Source organism: Cynocephalus volans, chromosome 3, assembly GCF_027409185.1.
Source record: "Cynocephalus volans isolate mCynVol1 chromosome 3, mCynVol1.pri, whole genome shotgun sequence".
Taxonomy (NCBI): domain Eukaryota; kingdom Metazoa; phylum Chordata; class Mammalia; order Dermoptera; family Cynocephalidae; genus Cynocephalus; species Cynocephalus volans.
Window position 1 is genome coordinate 31,395,919 of NC_084462.1, and position 18,518 is coordinate 31,414,436.

The 18,518-nt window shown below is 40.4% G+C and overlaps 2 protein-coding genes across 3 annotated transcripts in view; one reads left to right on the forward strand and one right to left on the reverse strand.

Annotated features, from left to right (window-relative positions):
- AUTS2 (activator of transcription and developmental regulator AUTS2) overlaps positions 1-18,518 on the forward strand; it is a 1,156,454-nt gene that overhangs the window by 750,958 nt on the left and 386,978 nt on the right. The gene's annotated exons all lie outside the window — the stretch shown is intronic.
- LOC134373071 (small ribosomal subunit protein eS1) lies at positions 12,888-13,742 on the reverse strand. Its single transcript, XM_063090529.1, has one exon. It carries the CDS (start codon positions 13,728-13,730, stop codon positions 12,936-12,938), a length of 795 nt encoding a protein of 264 aa, XP_062946599.1. The 5' UTR covers positions 13,731-13,742; the 3' UTR covers positions 12,888-12,935.

Consider the following 18,518-nt stretch of genomic DNA (forward strand, 5'->3'; position numbering starts at 1 on the left):
GGAATATTTAATCTCCTTTATCAATGATGTTTAACAAATGTTTTAACTTTGCTCATGGTAGTCAGTTGCACTATTATAGAACTCTTCAGTTCACACTAAAAGGGTAAAGTTGGCAACCTGGACAAATAGGCCCATCATCTGGGTTATAACTTGTCTGGTTCCTTCTCCCATGGTTGGAAGTCTCTTTCTGTTGCTTTGGACCCTGGGATTAATGCTGTTTAAAGGAGAATAGAGAGAATACAGAGGTTGTATATTCAACAGAATGTGCATTCATTTATTCAATAAACACTAATTGATGGCCTACTGTGTGCTGGGAATTGTGGTAGTCTCCAGGAATGCAGAGATGGAAAGACACTATCTGTCCCACTGGACTCTAACCTCAAGCCACTGACACATAAAGAGTTAAGGATAATTCTATGTGATAAATATTATGCAAAGTGTGTGGTGGAATGCAGAGGAAGAAAAGCTAAGTGGTGGTTTCAAAATGAGAAGGCTTCTAAGATGTAACATGTAAGGGAAATTTTATATATATGACGGAGACTCTTAAGGGAATTATAGGATTTTTCCAGGGATAAAGAGAAGGTAGGGCATTTTCTAAAGGAGATTATGGAGTAGTACAAATCAGACATGTAAAGCGAAAGTGTGTATTTGGAGAACTGCTGCTATTTGGTATGAACTTGTGAGTGCTAGGAGGTAAATGTGGGAAGGTTCTGGAAGGACACATATGGAGTGGGCGTTGTGGAGCAGAGGAGTTACATGCTGAGTTTTAGAAACATAACAGTGTTGGGGTACAGCACCTAAGGCACAAAATTTGAAGAGTCACTCTGAGGGTCATGCACAGTCAGGCACAGCGCTGACACGACCCTCAGAATGAGTGTCTCCTAAAATTGTGTGTCCTGGGCACCTCCTCCTGGCTTGGAAACGTGATTCTGGTTTTTGTCAGAGAATGGGCTTGAAATAGAAGTAGATGAGAATCTTAACAAGGGCAATGTGGTAGACTTGGCAGAGTAGAAATTAATGAGGTTTATTTACAAGGGAAAATCAAAAAGATGAAGGGCAGAAAAAATATGATGCATGAGAGAGAGGAGCCTAATTGTCCTTTTGCTAAATTCGTATTGCCTGATACTGGGTTTTTCCTAATTTCTCACATTTTTCAGATCCTTCCCTGTCCTAAGGGTCATGCCCAATTCAAATCCAGCCCCAACCTATCCACTAAGTCCCACACACTTGTTCTTGTTTTGAGAGAAGACTGTGAGAGCTGGAGTTTTAAAAAATGTCTGCCTCTGGATAGAACTGACCTATATGGTCTTAACACATTTAGAGTATTGCAGACTTCTTGGCTCTCTAAATTCAGTGACCTTATTTTAAAAGATGATCAACATGGCTTAGAACCTTTGGGGGATTAGGAGACATTTTAGCAAGTTTATCAAGAATAAGCAAAGATGACATTTGGCTAGCAGTATGTTTCCCCCCAAAACCATTTGTTTTGGAATGAAGCTTTTCTGACAAGTTTAGAATTACCAATACAACTTGAAACTCCTTCCTTTCTCCAAATTCTGGGCTGTTTTCAGGAGAGACTCTTCTTCAGAGGCATCCAAGAGTACAGTTATTTGGGAAAACATGCAATAAAGGACGTCTTGGCTCCCCAGGCCGCCTGTTGTACTCCTCCAGCATATGCTATTATTACTCATCTCAGATGAGTAGACAGGTGGCTGCTTGCAAAGCAGGGTCTAATGTGGCTTTGACTCAGAGAATTTTGGAAACAAAGCCCCTCTGTACGATAAACTCTCACTGTTTTGTGAACATCTTCTGATCTTGCCTTTCCTCTGCAGTTACCTGCAGTCCGAAAGAATTTGTGGAGAGTGTGTATTTTACAGAAGCTTCCTGTAGTATAACTTACACTCAGCCAGCATTTATAGGGCTTAGAATCACAAAATCTCAAGGTTGGGCAACTCTTTGAAGGCCACCTATTCCAACTTGCATCTGAAAAATCTCCCGTACAGCTTTTCCCTATAACCTCCTATGACAAAGTGCTCACTGCCCCTTTGGTCAACACTTGTCAAATCTCATGGTACTTATAAGTTAACTTTTGTTTCCTCAGCATAATTCTCTTTAGTGTTAATTTCTTTGGTGCGTCCTGCTTTCCAGCTTTTCTATATGGCCTCTTAAAATCAGCTTATTCAGAGAAACTCCCTGTTCAGTTCCTGATTTGTGGAGCTACTCACCACCAGGGCCCTTCCTGCTTCTCCCAGGGAGTGGTCACAGTTTCACAGTGTAGAAGCTCCTCAATCCCTGTGAGCCATTGTCCCTTCCAAAACTATTTCCTCTGAAAGGGAGACTATTTTTTTTCCTAAGAATTATGAAATCTACCTTTCAATAAGGTTACTCCACATTCCCCTCTGTGGCTGTTGTGACTTGCACTACTTCCCAACATTTTCCTCACTTTGTTCTAGCATCCAGGTGTGTCTAAGAAACCATTCTTTCATCCATAACGGAGTAGGCCTAGTTACATCCTCCGCTCTTTCGGAGTTGAGATTGGCTTCAAGCCCAATGATAACATGTTGGTCAGATGCTCTGCTGTTAGCTAAGTGACACCATCAGCAAATGTCCAGGTAGTTGACGTCCCAGGTCCCTGCTTCAGTGAAGTTTTGTGTTCCACATGGAGAATCCATCATTCGTTTTCTTCACCTGGCTGGCATCTGGTGTGTTCTCACAAGGATGTCACTTTTCTTCTCATGCTGGTGCTTGCCAGCGTGCTTCTTCTAATGTTCATGGGCTCGCTTCTCCAAAAGCTATTTACTAAGCACTTATTATGTGTCTGGCACTGTGTTAGGCAGCGGAGCTACAATGATGAGCAGTGGAAATGTATGTGTGTTTTGACATATGACACTGCCCGTTTGTCTGCCATACCCTTCCAACCTTAAATCTTATGCCATGAGCCTGGGTGGTATCCAGAAGACTATCTTTATTATCTCTCTAAAAATCTTGACTTATTTTATAACTGTATATAGACATCTGAAGAGATTATGACATCACACAGGGGCTTGACCATGAGAGTAGCTTTCAGGCTGCTTTGATCTGAGGTTGTAGGTCTGATTTCTGACACCCTATCTTAAAGGCTTTCAAGTATAGGCCTTATAGTTCCACCTGCCATACCTCTTACCTCCATTGTCGCTAGTTTCCCATTTGTGGATAGAAGGGCAGGGATGGAGGTTAGATATTTCACTTTCTTCTTCTTCAAATTCAGTATAAAATACTCTTGATCAGGTCAGCTCACCTCTCCAGGCAAGCAAGCACGTTTCTCCCTGTCTTCGTGAGCTACCCCAAGGAAAGTCTGCATTGTTTTAATACTGTAGACACAGTCTAGAAATTTAATTCTTGTAGGTTGACACCATCCACATAACCAATGATGGATCTCCCACATCATGTTATTTTTGAAATTCCTGACCTTTGTTATGATGAAGTATTAGAGCATTCACCAGGTGCCAAAATCTACAGCAGGTTCCATGGTCCCCAAATGAAGCTTTCTAGGTCTCTTGTGTCCAAGTCATTCCCTCCACGTGCAACAACATGAAAGGATAGAGATAAGTGGCCTGGTGACTCTGAACAGACAGATGCCCCACTGGCCAAGTAAACTATGTAAAGGAGTCTCCTTCTTTTCAACTGAGGGTCCACACCACCCAGGCCTGTTTTCCTTCCTGGACCATTATCAGGCTCTGTGCATGACTGTTTGAGGAGCCTCTTCTCCTTCCGGCCATACAGAGTGCTAACAGTTCCTGACACCATTTTTCCCTGTGCTTTGGTTCACACTGCCTCGTCTACCTGGATGGCTTTCCCTGACCCCACAATCACATAAACCTCACTTGGGTTTATGTTACTGCTTGTTGACAGCTTAGCTTTCCTCATACCTCTCTACTTCTGCCTGCTCAATGCTAGGTTTGAGTATGTACCTCCTCTAAGTCTTCCGTAAAGCCTAAGCATATCTCTGTCACAGTCCATACATTGTTGTTAAATGATCCGTGTGTGTTTGTTTCTTCTATTAGACTGTAATTTCCTTGAGGACTGGTCCCGTGCCTCACTCATCTTTGTGACCACAGTGTCAAGCCACGTAGTAGATGCTGTTTAATAAATGTGGGCATGTATGAATGAACATTTCCACAGTGTTTCAGGATTATTTTTTCTTTCTATTCTATCTTTCCTCTTCTCTCCTCACCTTTAATGAGAATGAATGAAATAATACAAACAGGAAACCAAGAAGCAGAAGAGAATCCCAGCCACCTAACACCTCCCGCTCTTGAGTGCTGTGCATTGACTTCCTCAAGTAGTCACTCATTATAAGCCACCTAGACAAGGGGAAGGGAAATGAAAGCTTTGGAGGATTTTAGAGATTCACTCACACTTCCTTACCTTACAGCTTGTGCTGCAGAGGCAGACTAGAGAAACTTGTGTTCCACCTCGTTGAATCACCACCCCAACAGGATGTAAGCAGGATTGACTCCGTGTTTTAATATAAAGAAGCTGAGGTTCCAGGAGTTGAAAATAACTTTATAATACCATTTATAGCTAGTAATTGGCAAAACAAGATTATAAATTCAGATCTGTCTAATTGCTTCCCAATTTAAATAAAACCACTGGATATAATTATTATTTGTCAAAAATAAATAAATGAAGCTGCTGAAAAGATTATCTGATATGTATCTAAATACCTTTTAATCTCCTTCAGATAAATTCTTTTGTTGCCTCAGCATATGATGTTGCTTCTACTGATCGGTCCCCACCACACCCACTCCAGTTTTTCACAGTTCAGTGCTTATTAGGCAGTTGCTAAATGATACCAAACTAATGAAATTTCATTATAGGGACAGGGTTCAGTGAACCCTGGTCTGAGTATGTGCCCTGCACCTGTCATGGAGGGCAAAAAAAAAAAAAAAAAAGTATACAGAAGAAAATTAGTTAAGAACTTTTTTATCTAATGGAGATGGCTGAGTTACTAAGGTCAAGAGCTATTCTAGGCACTTTATACTCATCTTATTTAATCCCTCTGAGCCCAGTATGAGGTGGACACTACCACTATCATCCTCCATTTTACACATGAACAAACCGAGGCTTGAAGAGACACATAATTTGCCAAAGCAGATCCCAGAGTTGACCCCAAGCAGTTCAACTCAGAGACCTCTGCTTGTAGACACTCCTCTCATTGGCTCCAATACCAGGTTTGTGACATGGGGGACTTAGAGCAGCCTGTGGGCTTAGTTATTCTGATGCTTGGTGCACAGCAAGACAGACCATAATCAGCACTTGAGTAATCGAATTTTCATGAGTGATTAAAGTAAAAGCCAGGATTTAGAGATTGAGAGTTGATTGTTAAAGGATAAATGATATTTGGAACATCTTACTGGATTTGATTAAAGTAAAATTCAAAAACCATCACAAAGACGATTATTTACCAGTGGTATTTTAAGGACTTTTTTTGTGGCTTAAGCCATTGGCACTCCAAGGCTTAAAATCTCTATGCTCAAAACCAGAATGTAATTGATTCTGAGAAAATCAGAGGTCAGCACCACCTTTGGCAGCTAATTCTGATGTTTGTTACACTGTAACGGAATCATCCTTTGAAGACTGAGATCTCATTTTATGTTTTTTTCCTCTCCATGGTGCCTAATATCTTGCCTTATACATAGTAGATACTTGGAGATGGATAGACAGACAGAAATCATTTTTTATTGCTTTAGGGGCTCAGAATTCAAGAGAGTTGATTTCTGAAAGAAATATATTAGCAAAGATTGCTTAAGCACAAAAATTCCAATTCTCTTAATACCCTGATCCCAGGCCAAGGCATGATTCTAAGCACTTTGCAAGTATTTGAACCTCATAGCCATCAATGACATAAGTACTATTGTTATTCCCGTCATAAAGATGAAAAAACCGAGGCACAAAGAGTTTAAGGAAGTTGCTCAGAATGTCACAATTAGTAATCGTAAGCCAGGCATTCTGACTCCAGAGCTCATGCTCTGTGCTCCCAATTTTTTCGGGGCAGTTTGTGTTGGTTGTCAGGTTTCTTTTGCTGTCTCTGAGAGCCCTGACAGTATCAGCCCAAGACCTATATTGACCACATGGCCCAACCAGCCTCTATCAGTCCAGTGACTTTTTTATCTGAATGTTTGGCTACCTGTGTACATTCCTCTTTTCCTAGACTGTAAACTCACTGAGGGTAGAGAGTCTGTCTCATTCATTTGTGCTTATTTGAGGGCATGTTCAAAGAAAGCCTCTGTCTCTTCAAACCTCTAGATCTAGATTATTCCATCATCCACTGGGATCTTCACTGGTGTTCCTTACTCCAAGGATTGAGTAGGTAGCAACAGGAGGCAGCAAAGATCTCAGCAGTGTTCATCAAACATATATTGAGTGCCTATCATGTTCCAGGCCTGAGCATACAGACGTAAGCAGTACAAGCATTATCTATACCCTTTCAGAGCTTACAGCAAAGAAACAAATGAGAGAAGCACAAATGTGATAAGTGCTATTTAAAAAAAAAAAGAAAGAAAGCCAAGAGGCTGAGGTGGAATTAACCTATCTTAGATAGACAGGCATGAGAAATTCCCTTTAAGAAATGACATTCTAAGCTGAGACTCACGGAAGATGACCTAGCTGCAAGTGAGAAGACTACAAGGTGAGCACCTTCTAAGCAAAGAAAACAGCATACACAAAGGCCCTGAAGTTGGAAAGGCTTTGTTTAATCTGTTTAGTAGTAGAATTCAAAGAAACTCATTATGGTTAGACAGTTACCTCTTACACATTCCTGCCAAACTTTTGTCCCCCAATCTGTTCTCTCTTGTTAGTGGTTCCAAAACAGCACCCACAGTTTGGAGCATTTTTAACTGCTTGCGAATTGGAGGCAGAGGCAGTTTCACCCTAGCTGATGAGGCAGAGCATAAGCTATCCATTTACATCCTGTTTGTGTCTGAAGCTTGCTTGCATAGGGCTCAGTAAAGCAATATGTCAAATTCCTTCTATTTGTTGTATCTCTTTTTCACTGACTCAAAACACAAAAAAATTGAAATTAATAAAAGGGGAATGATTTTTTTTAGATGATCCAAAATCCTTTTTTCTCAAAATTTCTAAATGCTTTGCTGTGTCTCTTACCCCCAGGGTGGTTGTTTTAGCACGCTTGAGAAGATTGCTTACAAGCACCACACAGGAGAAGTGCATTTGCAGCCTCCTGCATGTGCGGTCCAGAGAATAGTCTACATGTGGACAGTGCCTGGATTGATCCAGTCTTTCTCCTTCCCTGTGTTTCAGTTAAGTCCCTTGGAAGCTCCCATTTCCCCACTATTCATAAGGGTCTGTGAATTATTGAAGAGAAGGAAACACAGACTTTATTCCATTGGATTTCCCCCCCTCAATCACATGAGTCTTTTCTCTGGGCACACACACGTGGCCCAGACTCATGGGCAGGGGAGATGTAATGCCAGCATCTGGTGTTAATATCTATTGTTGACATTTTGGGAATGAGAACATGAGCTATTAGGGAAGCTGTTTGCTTGTACCTAATTAATGTCCCTTTGTCTCCCCTCTTGTTGTCAGCTCTGCCTCACCATCCTGCCTTGGCATTTTCTTTTACTGGCTAACTTTAAAAGTTAATTATTTCTCTGTTGAATGTTAAATGCCACCAGTTTTTAATGCTATTCCTCTGTGTGAATTATTAGTTATCAAAAATCAAAATATTCTGTGCAATTATCAGCTCTTAACCTAAAGCCAGTGTTCTTGCTAATCACTCTTCTAAAGCCTGACAGCAATTGCTGATGTCTGGCAATGTGGATCTCTCTAGCAGATGTTGATTCCTGATTCACTGCAATCCTGTCCTTGTCTAGCTTTTCTTGTGGCATAGAGCAGATACAAAATCCTGGTACATCATCTAATGGAAACAACTGCTGACAGGGCCGAGTCTTCCAACTCATTTTGCTTGAACCTCAAATCACTGTTAGAACTCATTTGGCAACTCCATTAAGCACAGAAAGAAGTAAGGAACCAGCTTTCATATAACATATGTCTTGGTGGGAAATCACACTTCTTTCTTTACTCGAGATTGGTTTATAAAAATAATAGTATTAACACCTAGGTCAAGGGTTCAGATCCCCGTACTGGCCAGCCGCCAAAAAAATAGGGAAAGTACTCTGTGCCAGGCCTTGTTACTAGCTCTTCATATGAATTATTTTACTTAATTCTCTCAAAAGTCCTATGAGGTAAAGTATTCTTATTATTCCCAACTTAAAGGTGAGAAATTCGAGGCACTAAAAACGTAAGTAGTTTATGCACCATCATGTGGCTGGTGCATAGTAGGCCAGGATGCCACACCAGCAGTGGATGCAGAGCTGTGCTGTCCAAAACAGTGACCATGACTCACATGTGGCTGCTGAAATTCTTGAAATGGAGCAAGTCTGAATTGAGATGTGCTGGAAGTATAAAATGTACACCAAATTCCTAAACCTTAGTTAAAAAAAATAGTGTAAAATATTAATGATGTGTTCATATCAATTGCCAGTTGAAATGATACCATTTGGATATTTTGGATTACAGAAGATGTATTATTAAAATCAACTTCACCTGTTTCTTTTCACTTCTTAAATGTGGCTACTAGAAAATTTTGAATTTCCTGTACTGCTTGCCTTATATTTCTGTTAGAAAGGGCTGCTATAAAGATACATACACAGTAGTTTCTGGAGTTATTTTTCTGTCTTATGAGTCTCTGATCCTAAATTATGGAGGGAATAGACACAAATTTCTTACCCTTCCTGTCCTTTCTGGTCATTTCACTAGCAGAAATCCAGGACAAAGTGCAACTTCTTATATCTGAGTCTCTACCAAGAACCCATGTGTTGGCTCTTACTAAGTATGGGAAGATAAAAGACTGACATGTTACACATTAACGAGATCAAAAGGAGGGCTAATGGCAGAGGTGGCTGCTGTTACATTGTCCTCAGGATAGTCTGAGGGGACTTTTTGTTCTCCTGAAGATGACTTCCTTAAATGTCTTCCAGAGAGTCCTCAGTCCGAAGGTCCTCCTTTGCTCCCTGTTTCCAGTCCCTGTCCACCACTTTCCTGCTGCACCCCTCTTTCCTGCATGCCCCCTCCCTTGGGAATCTCCCCCCTCTCCGAGGCATCTCCTCTGTTAAGCAGCTGTAACAGGAGGCAGGTCTTTTTTCCCTGCCAGTGAGAGCAGAGTGTATAATAGTGTTGCCCTCCACTGGGGATCTTTGAGAAGCTTTATGGCTCTAGCAGGCATGGGGGAACCAATCGCAGGCACTAGCAGCTGATATATGACACTAATATAGGGTTCGCTTTTATTCTCAACCTAAAAAAAAGATAGATTGTTCCAAGTTTAGACAGGCTGTAAAATCATGTGCTTCTGGAACCACACTGCCTTCCCCCGGGACCACTCTAATTGCTTTACATCTGTACAAAGGTTCCTTGTAATCGGGCTTTCTGCCTTCATTTGTCTTCTTTTCAGCCTCTTAGTAAAGACCTTAATTGGTCTTAGTGGGGCTTTTTTCAGTTAGTGCAACTGTACCTTTAGGGCTGAACAAGTACCAGACATTACCTGTGGGGAGAAGTAGGGAGATGGGAAAGACATCAATACTCCTTTACCTTTAACAGTTTAATTAATGTGCACAGACAAGGAGCGGTTTGAAGAAATTTCTGCTCCTCTGGGACCCTGCTACAGATCAGACATGACTGGGTTAGGCAGAATTTTCTAGATTTCTTTCCTGCTTCAGTCTCTGTGAACACTTATTAGCCTCATAATCGTCTCACAGTAAACTGCTGTATCAGGTTTCAGTCTGTCCTCTTTGGAGGATCATGTTGCCTTACATCAATAGACTGGATGACTAGGGGGTGCATGTGAAGGGAAGTAGCCTCTAATTTCTGTTTCTTAGCTACTAATTATTTAATAATACATTTTATTGCCTATTAAAATGTGGTATAACTTGCTTGTCAGCAAAACTAGATGGAACCTAATCATTTGAGGAGAAGGATAATTGGCGCTCGTACAGATGGCTGTTATTGAAAGTCGGGTTTGTTATTGCAGAGAGAATTCCTTGCCAGGTTTCTTGGTTCTGTTTGTGGGCAGGTCAGTGTTGTGAGGGGGGTTACTGTATTACAGCCCGGGTGGTTAAATGTGGTATTATTGCAAATGCAGTGTGCTCAGTTATAGATCATAAAGGCTTCTGCTATGTAGGTACTTTTTTCCTTCCTCTAACCACTCCCCCCACCCCTGGTTTTAAAGGACCCTAGTGAGTTTTGTACCACAATGAAAATTACCTTATGTGCTGGAAAATGCATCAGTGGAGACTTTGTTTAAACTAAGGGTGTTTTTATTATGGATAGAAGTGGCCAAAACTTCTGGATTTCCATCTCATAAAACTTTGTGTAGGAAAATTGGACCAGTCCCAGTTCCTTAGTAGAATTTCATGAAGGTTTTCCTGTTGCTTCAAAATGACCCCTTAAGGAATGGTGCATAAATTCCAGAACATTGATCCCAATGTTTCCTGGAGCACATTAAAAAATGTGGGGGACACATTGTGTGTGGGATAGTTTGGTAGCAGAATTAGTTCACTGGGTAGAACAGAGGGGATCCCACGTGTTTGGGCTCTTAGTGGGAAGTATTGGCTAACATTGCAACAGGAGGCAGATTTTGCAAGTACTTTGGTAAGGAACATTTTGGTGGTATTGAAGTAGGTGGGAACAGCCTGTGCAGGGGGAGACGCTTCACACCCCCAAACTTTGTGGCCCAGAGCCCAACATTCTCATCCCAGGTGCTCTGCTCTATGCCTTCCCAAGGCACTGGAGTCTCACTTTCTACTTGAATTGGGTGGCCCAGTTTCACTGAAGACCACAACCCTTATTTGAAAGTCTGCCTCATCTTCTGACCCAACAGGGTCTTTTAAAACCCATGGTCTGTCTTTGTATGTTACCTAGATCCCATCTTTCCATCCCTTTCTACTTCGTTCTTAACTCTTTTGTCTTCCAGTAGAACGCCTGATACCAAATTATTCCAGAACAATATGTCTTCTGTCTGTCTGGTGTCCCCATTGGCAACTGCACTCCCCTTCCCTTTGAAAAGGTACACTCTCTAAGCACTACCCTCTAAAGTTCCAAAACCTCACTGATGACTTTAGTGTATTACCAGTAAACACATGACCTTTTTTAATGTGGAAGGGAAGGTCTAGGTTTGATATTTTAGAAAATCAGTATGAAGTAAGCTTGATATAGATAGCTCTGTTTCTTAGGGGTTGAGCTTGAAAATTACTATAATTTAACACCTATAATAAATATGTTAAGAGAGGGAAGAAAGCCAGTTCTAAGATTTTGTATGTTATGTGAAGGGTGTGTGTTACACATTGTCATTAAATTTTCTTGAGCAAAACCTACTGGCAAATGGAAGCCGATTTAAAAGGTATGTATTGGAACTGGAACATACAGCCATCAACTGGTTTGGGAATTGAGATGGAAGGTGCAGATCCTTTAGGTTGGCAATGACGTGGAATGTCTGTAACCTTGATGGTCACAGCCCACAGCCTCCTCTGGATGGTGTGGGGCCGTGGGGTGTGGGGTGTGGGGGGGGTAGGAGTGTTTGTGCACGCAGGGATGTGTGTGTGTGTTGGGTACTAGGTTTTGGACAAGGTTACATATGTTGATTTTTTTCTATCCTGTAGTTGTCTCTTCTAGAGTTTATTTGTAAATCACCAGTTCAGCCAATAAGATTCTCTCATCACTCTCACCCTGTTAACTTTTCTCTTGTTGATCTTAATGGAAAGACCAAAATGAAGGAAAAGGATTTTTAACAAAATGTCATTATCTATTAAGACCACTTCCATCTCTGGGTCTCCTTCTGCCGGGCCCACCTCTAACATTTATAGGGCAAGCATACACATGGAGGCCCACCTTACTTCTCTCTTCTCACTTCTAGCTCTTTCCAGAACCACAGGGAGCTTTGCCCACACAAGGATGGGCTCATCCTTTGCATCCAAGCTCCATCCATACCTTACGCCCTTGCCCCTTAGCCTCTTAGCCACCCTCAGGCCCACAGCTGTGCACACCAGCAGCATGGCCTACTCTCTGGAGGGCAGCCCCCAGGGTAGAAGCCTGCCTGTGCAGGCCCTGCTAGGGGCTGAGGTCATCTGGGAGGGAGAGGCCTATGGCTGTAGTATGTAGAACATAGCCCAAACAGGGGATGTGCAAGCCAGTGGGCCCATCCCTATGACCCTATGGATTCTTGCCCCATGAGGAGGGACACAGCTAGAGGGAGCCTGAGAAGGACTGCCATACACACGGGTCTCAGGGCAAGAGCTCAGTTGCCTGGATGTAAGTGTTATTGCCTATGCATTTTCATTTCAGTCTCTCTAATTTCACTCTTCATACCCTCTAAAAACAAAATGAAATAAAATGGATCTAAGTCTTGTCCCACAAAGCTAAATGAATGAGTTATTGTTAACTCATCATTGTCTATAGACGCAGATGTACAGTTTTTAGATGCAATACTAGGAAGTCAGCTGGGGTCTTGTGCGAAAGATATTTTGTGACACATTTTGTATAAGAATTCTGTTTTTTCCGTTAGCGTTTGAAGTATAACATACTGCTATCCAGACGCAAGGGATGCCTTACTATACAGTGCTCGGACCATGTAAGGAAAAATTGCAGCTGAGGGACCAAGTTAGGAATGTGTTCAATTTCAAGAGTCCAGAGAAGAAACAAAGCATTTTATTGACATAGTGCAAACAAAGTAAAGCAGATTGGAGCTTGCTAACATTTTAAAGCACTCCTTTGTTCAGTGTCTTTAGTGATGATCATTGCATTGTTATTTGATAGTATTTCTTTTTTTTTTTTTTTTTTTTTTTTTAAATGGGATTTTTTATTTGTCACTATTAAAAGTCTGAATTTTAAACAGATTCTTGGACTGGTGGTTCATATCCATCAGCTCGTTCAACTTTAGCACCTGTTTCATCTCCAGTAGCTTTTCCAGAACTACTACCTTCACCATGAAGCTCCATGAGTTTTCCCAATTCAAACTTGGGCTTCTTCAGCATTTTTACTTTTCTAACAAAGACATCATGAAGAGGATAAATAGACTGGCAAGCCTTTTCTATGTCTTTTCCAATGCTGTCTGGAATCAATTTATTGACCACTTCTTTCAAGTCATTGGTCTGCACCTCTCGGGTCATGATTTCCATCATCTTTTTCCGGATTTGGCGGACCTGTTGGTGCTGAGCATAAGAAGTCTTCCGTATCTGATTGTTGCGCTTTTTAGTAAAACCAACACAGAAAAGACGAAGCAAATAACCATCTGTAGTCTTGACATCAACATGAGCTTCAATCATGGTCTGCCATTTTTTGACCATGGAACACATTTTGTCACGAGTAAGATCCATGCCATGGAAGTTAGTCAGGCAGTTTTTGCCTTGAACATCCTCAGTAATTAGCTTGAATTTTCTAAAAGCAACTTCATCATTCTGCAGATCAGCAAGGCTCACTTCAAACACACGACCTTTGAGGCCATCAGATGCGATTTTGGTTCCTTGAGTCCTGGTGACTAGTGTTTTTCCAATATTTCTTATATTGAACATAGCAGGCGCCTTCACATCATACCAATCTTTCTTAGAAAATGGATCAACCACTTTCTTCTTGGCTCCCTTTTTGCCGCCTTTAGTAAGGCGCTTGTTCTTGCCAACCGCCATGGTGCTGCTCAGAGAGCCAAAAGCTGATAGTATTTCTAATATCCAAAGAATTGCTGAAACTCATCCTCCCTCCAAATTTAAATATGGTTCATGGGCTTCTAAAATGAGATTAACTGGACCCAAACTCCACTAAGAAGCCAATGTAGTATGTTTTCTCTGTTGTGCTAATGTTACCCAAACTTTTGGCAGTATGAATTCTGACTGTGGTGTAGAAATGATAGTCCTTAAATTGTTCGAAAGTCTTTGTCAGTTGGTTGGTTTTTTGGGGGTGGGGGACACTCGTGCTTTTATTGACCCTGATTTTGATCTTTTTAAAAATTTTTGTTTAATTATCCTATCATCTTCATCTGATAGAAAGTAGTTAATATGTTTTTTTGCATAAGTGAAACACTTTACCCTTCAAAAGAAACATGCAATTATTGGCTTTGAACGGGAGAAAATGAAAATTAAGCAAGTTCTGTGCCTTGAAATGGGTCGATCTTCTTTTCCCATTGCCTTGAGAGATGAGAGTATGAGAAGAACACATATTTAGGCTCATTTTTCTTATTTACAAAAATGACGATAATACCTACAGCAGTCTGTTAGGAGGTAGTGGATAAACCTGGTCCACCGTGGCCTCCATGTTAGCTGCCTTCCGCACTCACCTGACACAAAAAAAAAAAATTGGGGAAGGGGGACTAATTTTGCATAATTTTCAATCCTAGAAATGTCTTTCCACTTTCTTTTTCTTACACCATTGACTTCTCTTCCCTGACACTCTTGCCAGTGAGATAAAAGAGGGAACTGAACGAGGACAAGTGAGTCGCCGGGTGGAGTATTTCTTCTCCCTAAAGGCCAAATCCGTGCTGTGTTTTTGGAGGGCTCATTGTCACCATTCTACCCACAGCCTCTGAGTTACTCTTTCTGGAGTTTCAGCCTCATTCTCAGGATATGCAGTGAATTTGCTCTCCGAAATGGTACCACCCACAAAAGTCATCATCCTCTATCAAGCTGGCCTTGGCCCTCCTGCATTTACCAGTGCCAGCCTATTTGTTTCGTCTCCTCTCCACTTTGGTAAAAAAGTGACGGTGTAGTAGATTTGTTTAAAAGGGCCACCAACTACACCCAACCTCTCATACAAAGACAGATCCCTGAAAATTAAGTCAGAAAAGGATAACAGAGCAAAGTATTTTGCTTGTATTTTTGACTCAGTATTTTTCATTGTGCCTCAGCCTCCTTTACTTTACACTCTTGTGATCTATGGGCCTGGGCTTATGTTTATGGCTGTTTTCCAGAGTATTGCTGGGCTGCTTACATTTTGAAGCTCTAGTCTAAATCATGACAGTTTCCTAAGATGTCACCACCCCCTGGAAGAATTTGTCGCCCTTTGAATTCCTTAGCAGCACTCCAGAAGTGCTAAATCATAGAGTCCAAGGAGGTCAGTCATCCACCAAAGAAGCAAAGATGGGATTCATGGAAACAGAGAAGAGTCCAAATGAGCCAGTTTTCCATAACACACATGCTCCCTGGTCGAACTAATTTCCCGTATGGCTAGGTGACTGGGTTCTGCCTGAGACTTTTCCAACTCTGCAAGCTCCTAAATAGAATGCAGCTTGCTGAAATCAGAGAACTTCGAGAAGGCAAGTTTTGCATATATGCATAATATACACATATATATACATACACACATACATATATGTATCCATACATACACTCTCCTGCAGTCACACACATTCATACACACACTTTAAAAATTCTCATTTAGGGTAGACTTAACCTTTTGACAATTCAAAGGGAGAAGTTAGTATATGAAGTGATTATTATGGAAACCCAGCAGAGCCTTTCTTGTAAATGGCAGAACCGCAAAAATTTCCTAGATTTGAAAAGATGATAAATGCTGATTTATATAGACCTCAGGATTCCATTGCTAGGGTACTGTCATTTATTACTTCCATTGGCAGGAATGATTTTTTTTTAACATCCTATTAGGTGTTTACACCAGTGACAATTAGGGATGGTGAAACAGTTCCCATAAAACCAGAACAGATCAGCATGGGGAGTGAACCTATTCAGTCCCCAAATATTCGTCTTCTCTCCCTCGCCTTCCTCCTCTTTCCTTCCTTTCTCCACTTTGTTTCTCCCTTCATTCCTTTTCCAAACTTTCCTTCCTTGCTGGGGAAGGCTGAGCAGAGACTGAACAATACAATACACTGAGATTCCTTGTGAGGTAAGACATTCAAATGCTGAAATACCATAGTAGACTCTCATAAAAAATGTTTCTTCCCAGGGAAAGTGAAAAATCCCTTGCAATCTTACAAAATAAGTATGTTCTCTGATATTCCAAGCTAGAAGAAAGTCATTTCAAGAAGTTGGAGTATTTGTCTTTTACCTGTGGCAGGATGGTAGGCCAGCCTGCCTGTGTTCATTTTTTTTTTTTCTTTTTCTTCAATCAGAAAGGTGTTTTTTTTAAGGAAGAGAAATATCAACATTGTACATTCCGAAACATTCCAAATGCTTCATATAGTTCCTGGTTTTATTCATTTAAACATTTTTTCAACAATTTTTAACATTTTTTTAAACATTTTTCAGGAGCTGTGCAAGGTACTAAACAGATACGAAAGCCACAGTGAGGAACATGAAGGCATCCACTATTAGGTGGAAGAGAGGCAGGTACTCAGCTACAAGTGGCAGAGATGCTAAAAGAAAGATAAATATCTCAATAACTCTGAGTTGACGTTAGCCCCATTTAAAATTAAAGAAACAGAGCCTTTGTGATACATATCCTCTCAATCTTTTCCTCTGTGTGTGTGTATATATGTATAATGCTTTTTGTAAATACACAGGTGGCATTCTAATAGGATATAATTTTTTCCCCCTGAAATTTTCATGAACAGTGTTTCTTTTCATTCTTCTAACTATTGTTCTATATCTGTTTTGATCCATTCTGTGGATTCACAGTAATGTAGATAACTAATTCCTAATTGCTGAATATTTAAGATATGTCCAGTTTTCATCTGAAAACTAAGTGACTTTTGGATTTCCTTAGAACATATTCTTGGAAATGGAATTGCTATATAAAAAGTATGGAAATTCTGAATCTATTGATAGTCTTATTTTTTAAGTGCTCCAAAATAAGTATTACATTCTTAGAATTATTTGTCTATATGTAGATATTATGCAGATGAAATTTTGAAGTGTTATGGCGTGCTATTCATTAGTCTCCTGTAATTCATTAGGTATTTATATAGTTAATGACACTTTTCAATTTTTTTCACCCGTGTTCCATGTATATTGCTATCCATGTACTCCCTACTCTATTTATATTAGTTTGTTTCTGTTGCTTATAACAGAATACCTGAAACAGGGTAATTTAGAAAGAAATGAAATTTATTTCTTACAGTTGTGGAGGCTGGAAAGTCCAAGGTCCAGGGAACACATCTGGTGAGGGCCTTCTTCTGGTGCGAACTCTCTATCTACAGGGTCCTCATGGCCATGAAGGTGTCGTATGGAAAGGATGGGATGAGCAGGAGAGCTTTTTCACTTGCTGTCCTTAAAAAGCCATCAGAGCCTCGCCCATTGCTCCATGAATGAATCCATTCATTCATGAAGACACAGTCCTCACAGTCTAAGCACCTCTTAAGGGCCCCACCTTTCAATTTCCATAATTGGATTTCCCACCCTTTTTAACACTGTTAACAGTGGGAATCAAGTTAACAATACGTGAGCATATTTAACCCATCACACTATTATTTTCATGCCTCTCTGAATTCTGTACTTGAAAAAATCAAAACAAAACAAAAACAAAAGAACTCACAGCTCAAATGACACTTTTTCCTGAAAACCTTCTAAGACTCCCAGCCTCTTTAAGTTCTTCCTTCTTCTGCCTCTTATAGTCCTCCTGTAGGCTGTTCATCTCATTTGTCATTTAACTAGCCATCTTTTAGGTTATTTTTTATGATTAGGATCCTGTTTCTTTTAGTAGATTGTAAACTACTCAGAGCCAGAGACCATGCCTTGTATATACAGCTAGAAGAACATTTTATGCATCATAGGAATTGTGATGTATTTTAATGATTAATCAGTGTTTTCTTTTTATTTCAGTTGAGTTCATGGAAAGGCATGGCCAAGTGAATGATAGTCATATGCCTTCACATATCATGTTGACCATTGTCTGCCTCACTTTGATATGAAAGGAAGGAAGATTGGCACACTGAGTGATCATTATAGTTGTTAACATTAGAAAAAAAAATGTGCATAGTACTGTCTTGTACCTAGTAGGCATTTAGTAAATAGGCTTTTTTTTTTTTTTAATGGACTCAAAACTAATATCTGTCTCTTACTGTATGATGCCAGGCAGACATTACCTTTTCGTTCTCTGCATTTTCTTGTCTATGAAAGGTGGATTGAATTCATTCATAGCGGACTCTTTGGATTGAGAACATTTAGTTAACTCACTTTGGTCAGAGGCATTCAAATTTTGGAGACAGAAGCAGTACTGGTTTCATAAACACTGGCTAAAGTGTTCAGTGTAGTTTTAAATAAATAAAATTTTCTTGGTTTCTTTTGCATAAATCTTGATGCTAAAATGTTTTTGGTTAGCTCAATGTGACCTCGTATCCCTTCAGCAATGACACTATTGCAGATAAAGTTGGAGCATTAGTTTTTCTGCATTTGCTGTAGCTCAGCTTTGATATCCTATGCACATATAGAAAGGTGGTGGGAAAGCCTCTTATTACCAAAAGGATTAATAGGAATTTACAAAATTAACTGTGACTGAAATTCTTTTCTAAGATACCATCTATAAAGAAA

Coding starts and splice junctions, on each gene's coding strand:
- LOC134373071 (XM_063090529.1), bottom strand. CDS start 13,730: ATGGCGGTTGGCAAGAACAAGCGCCTTACTAAAGGCGGCAAAAAGGGA.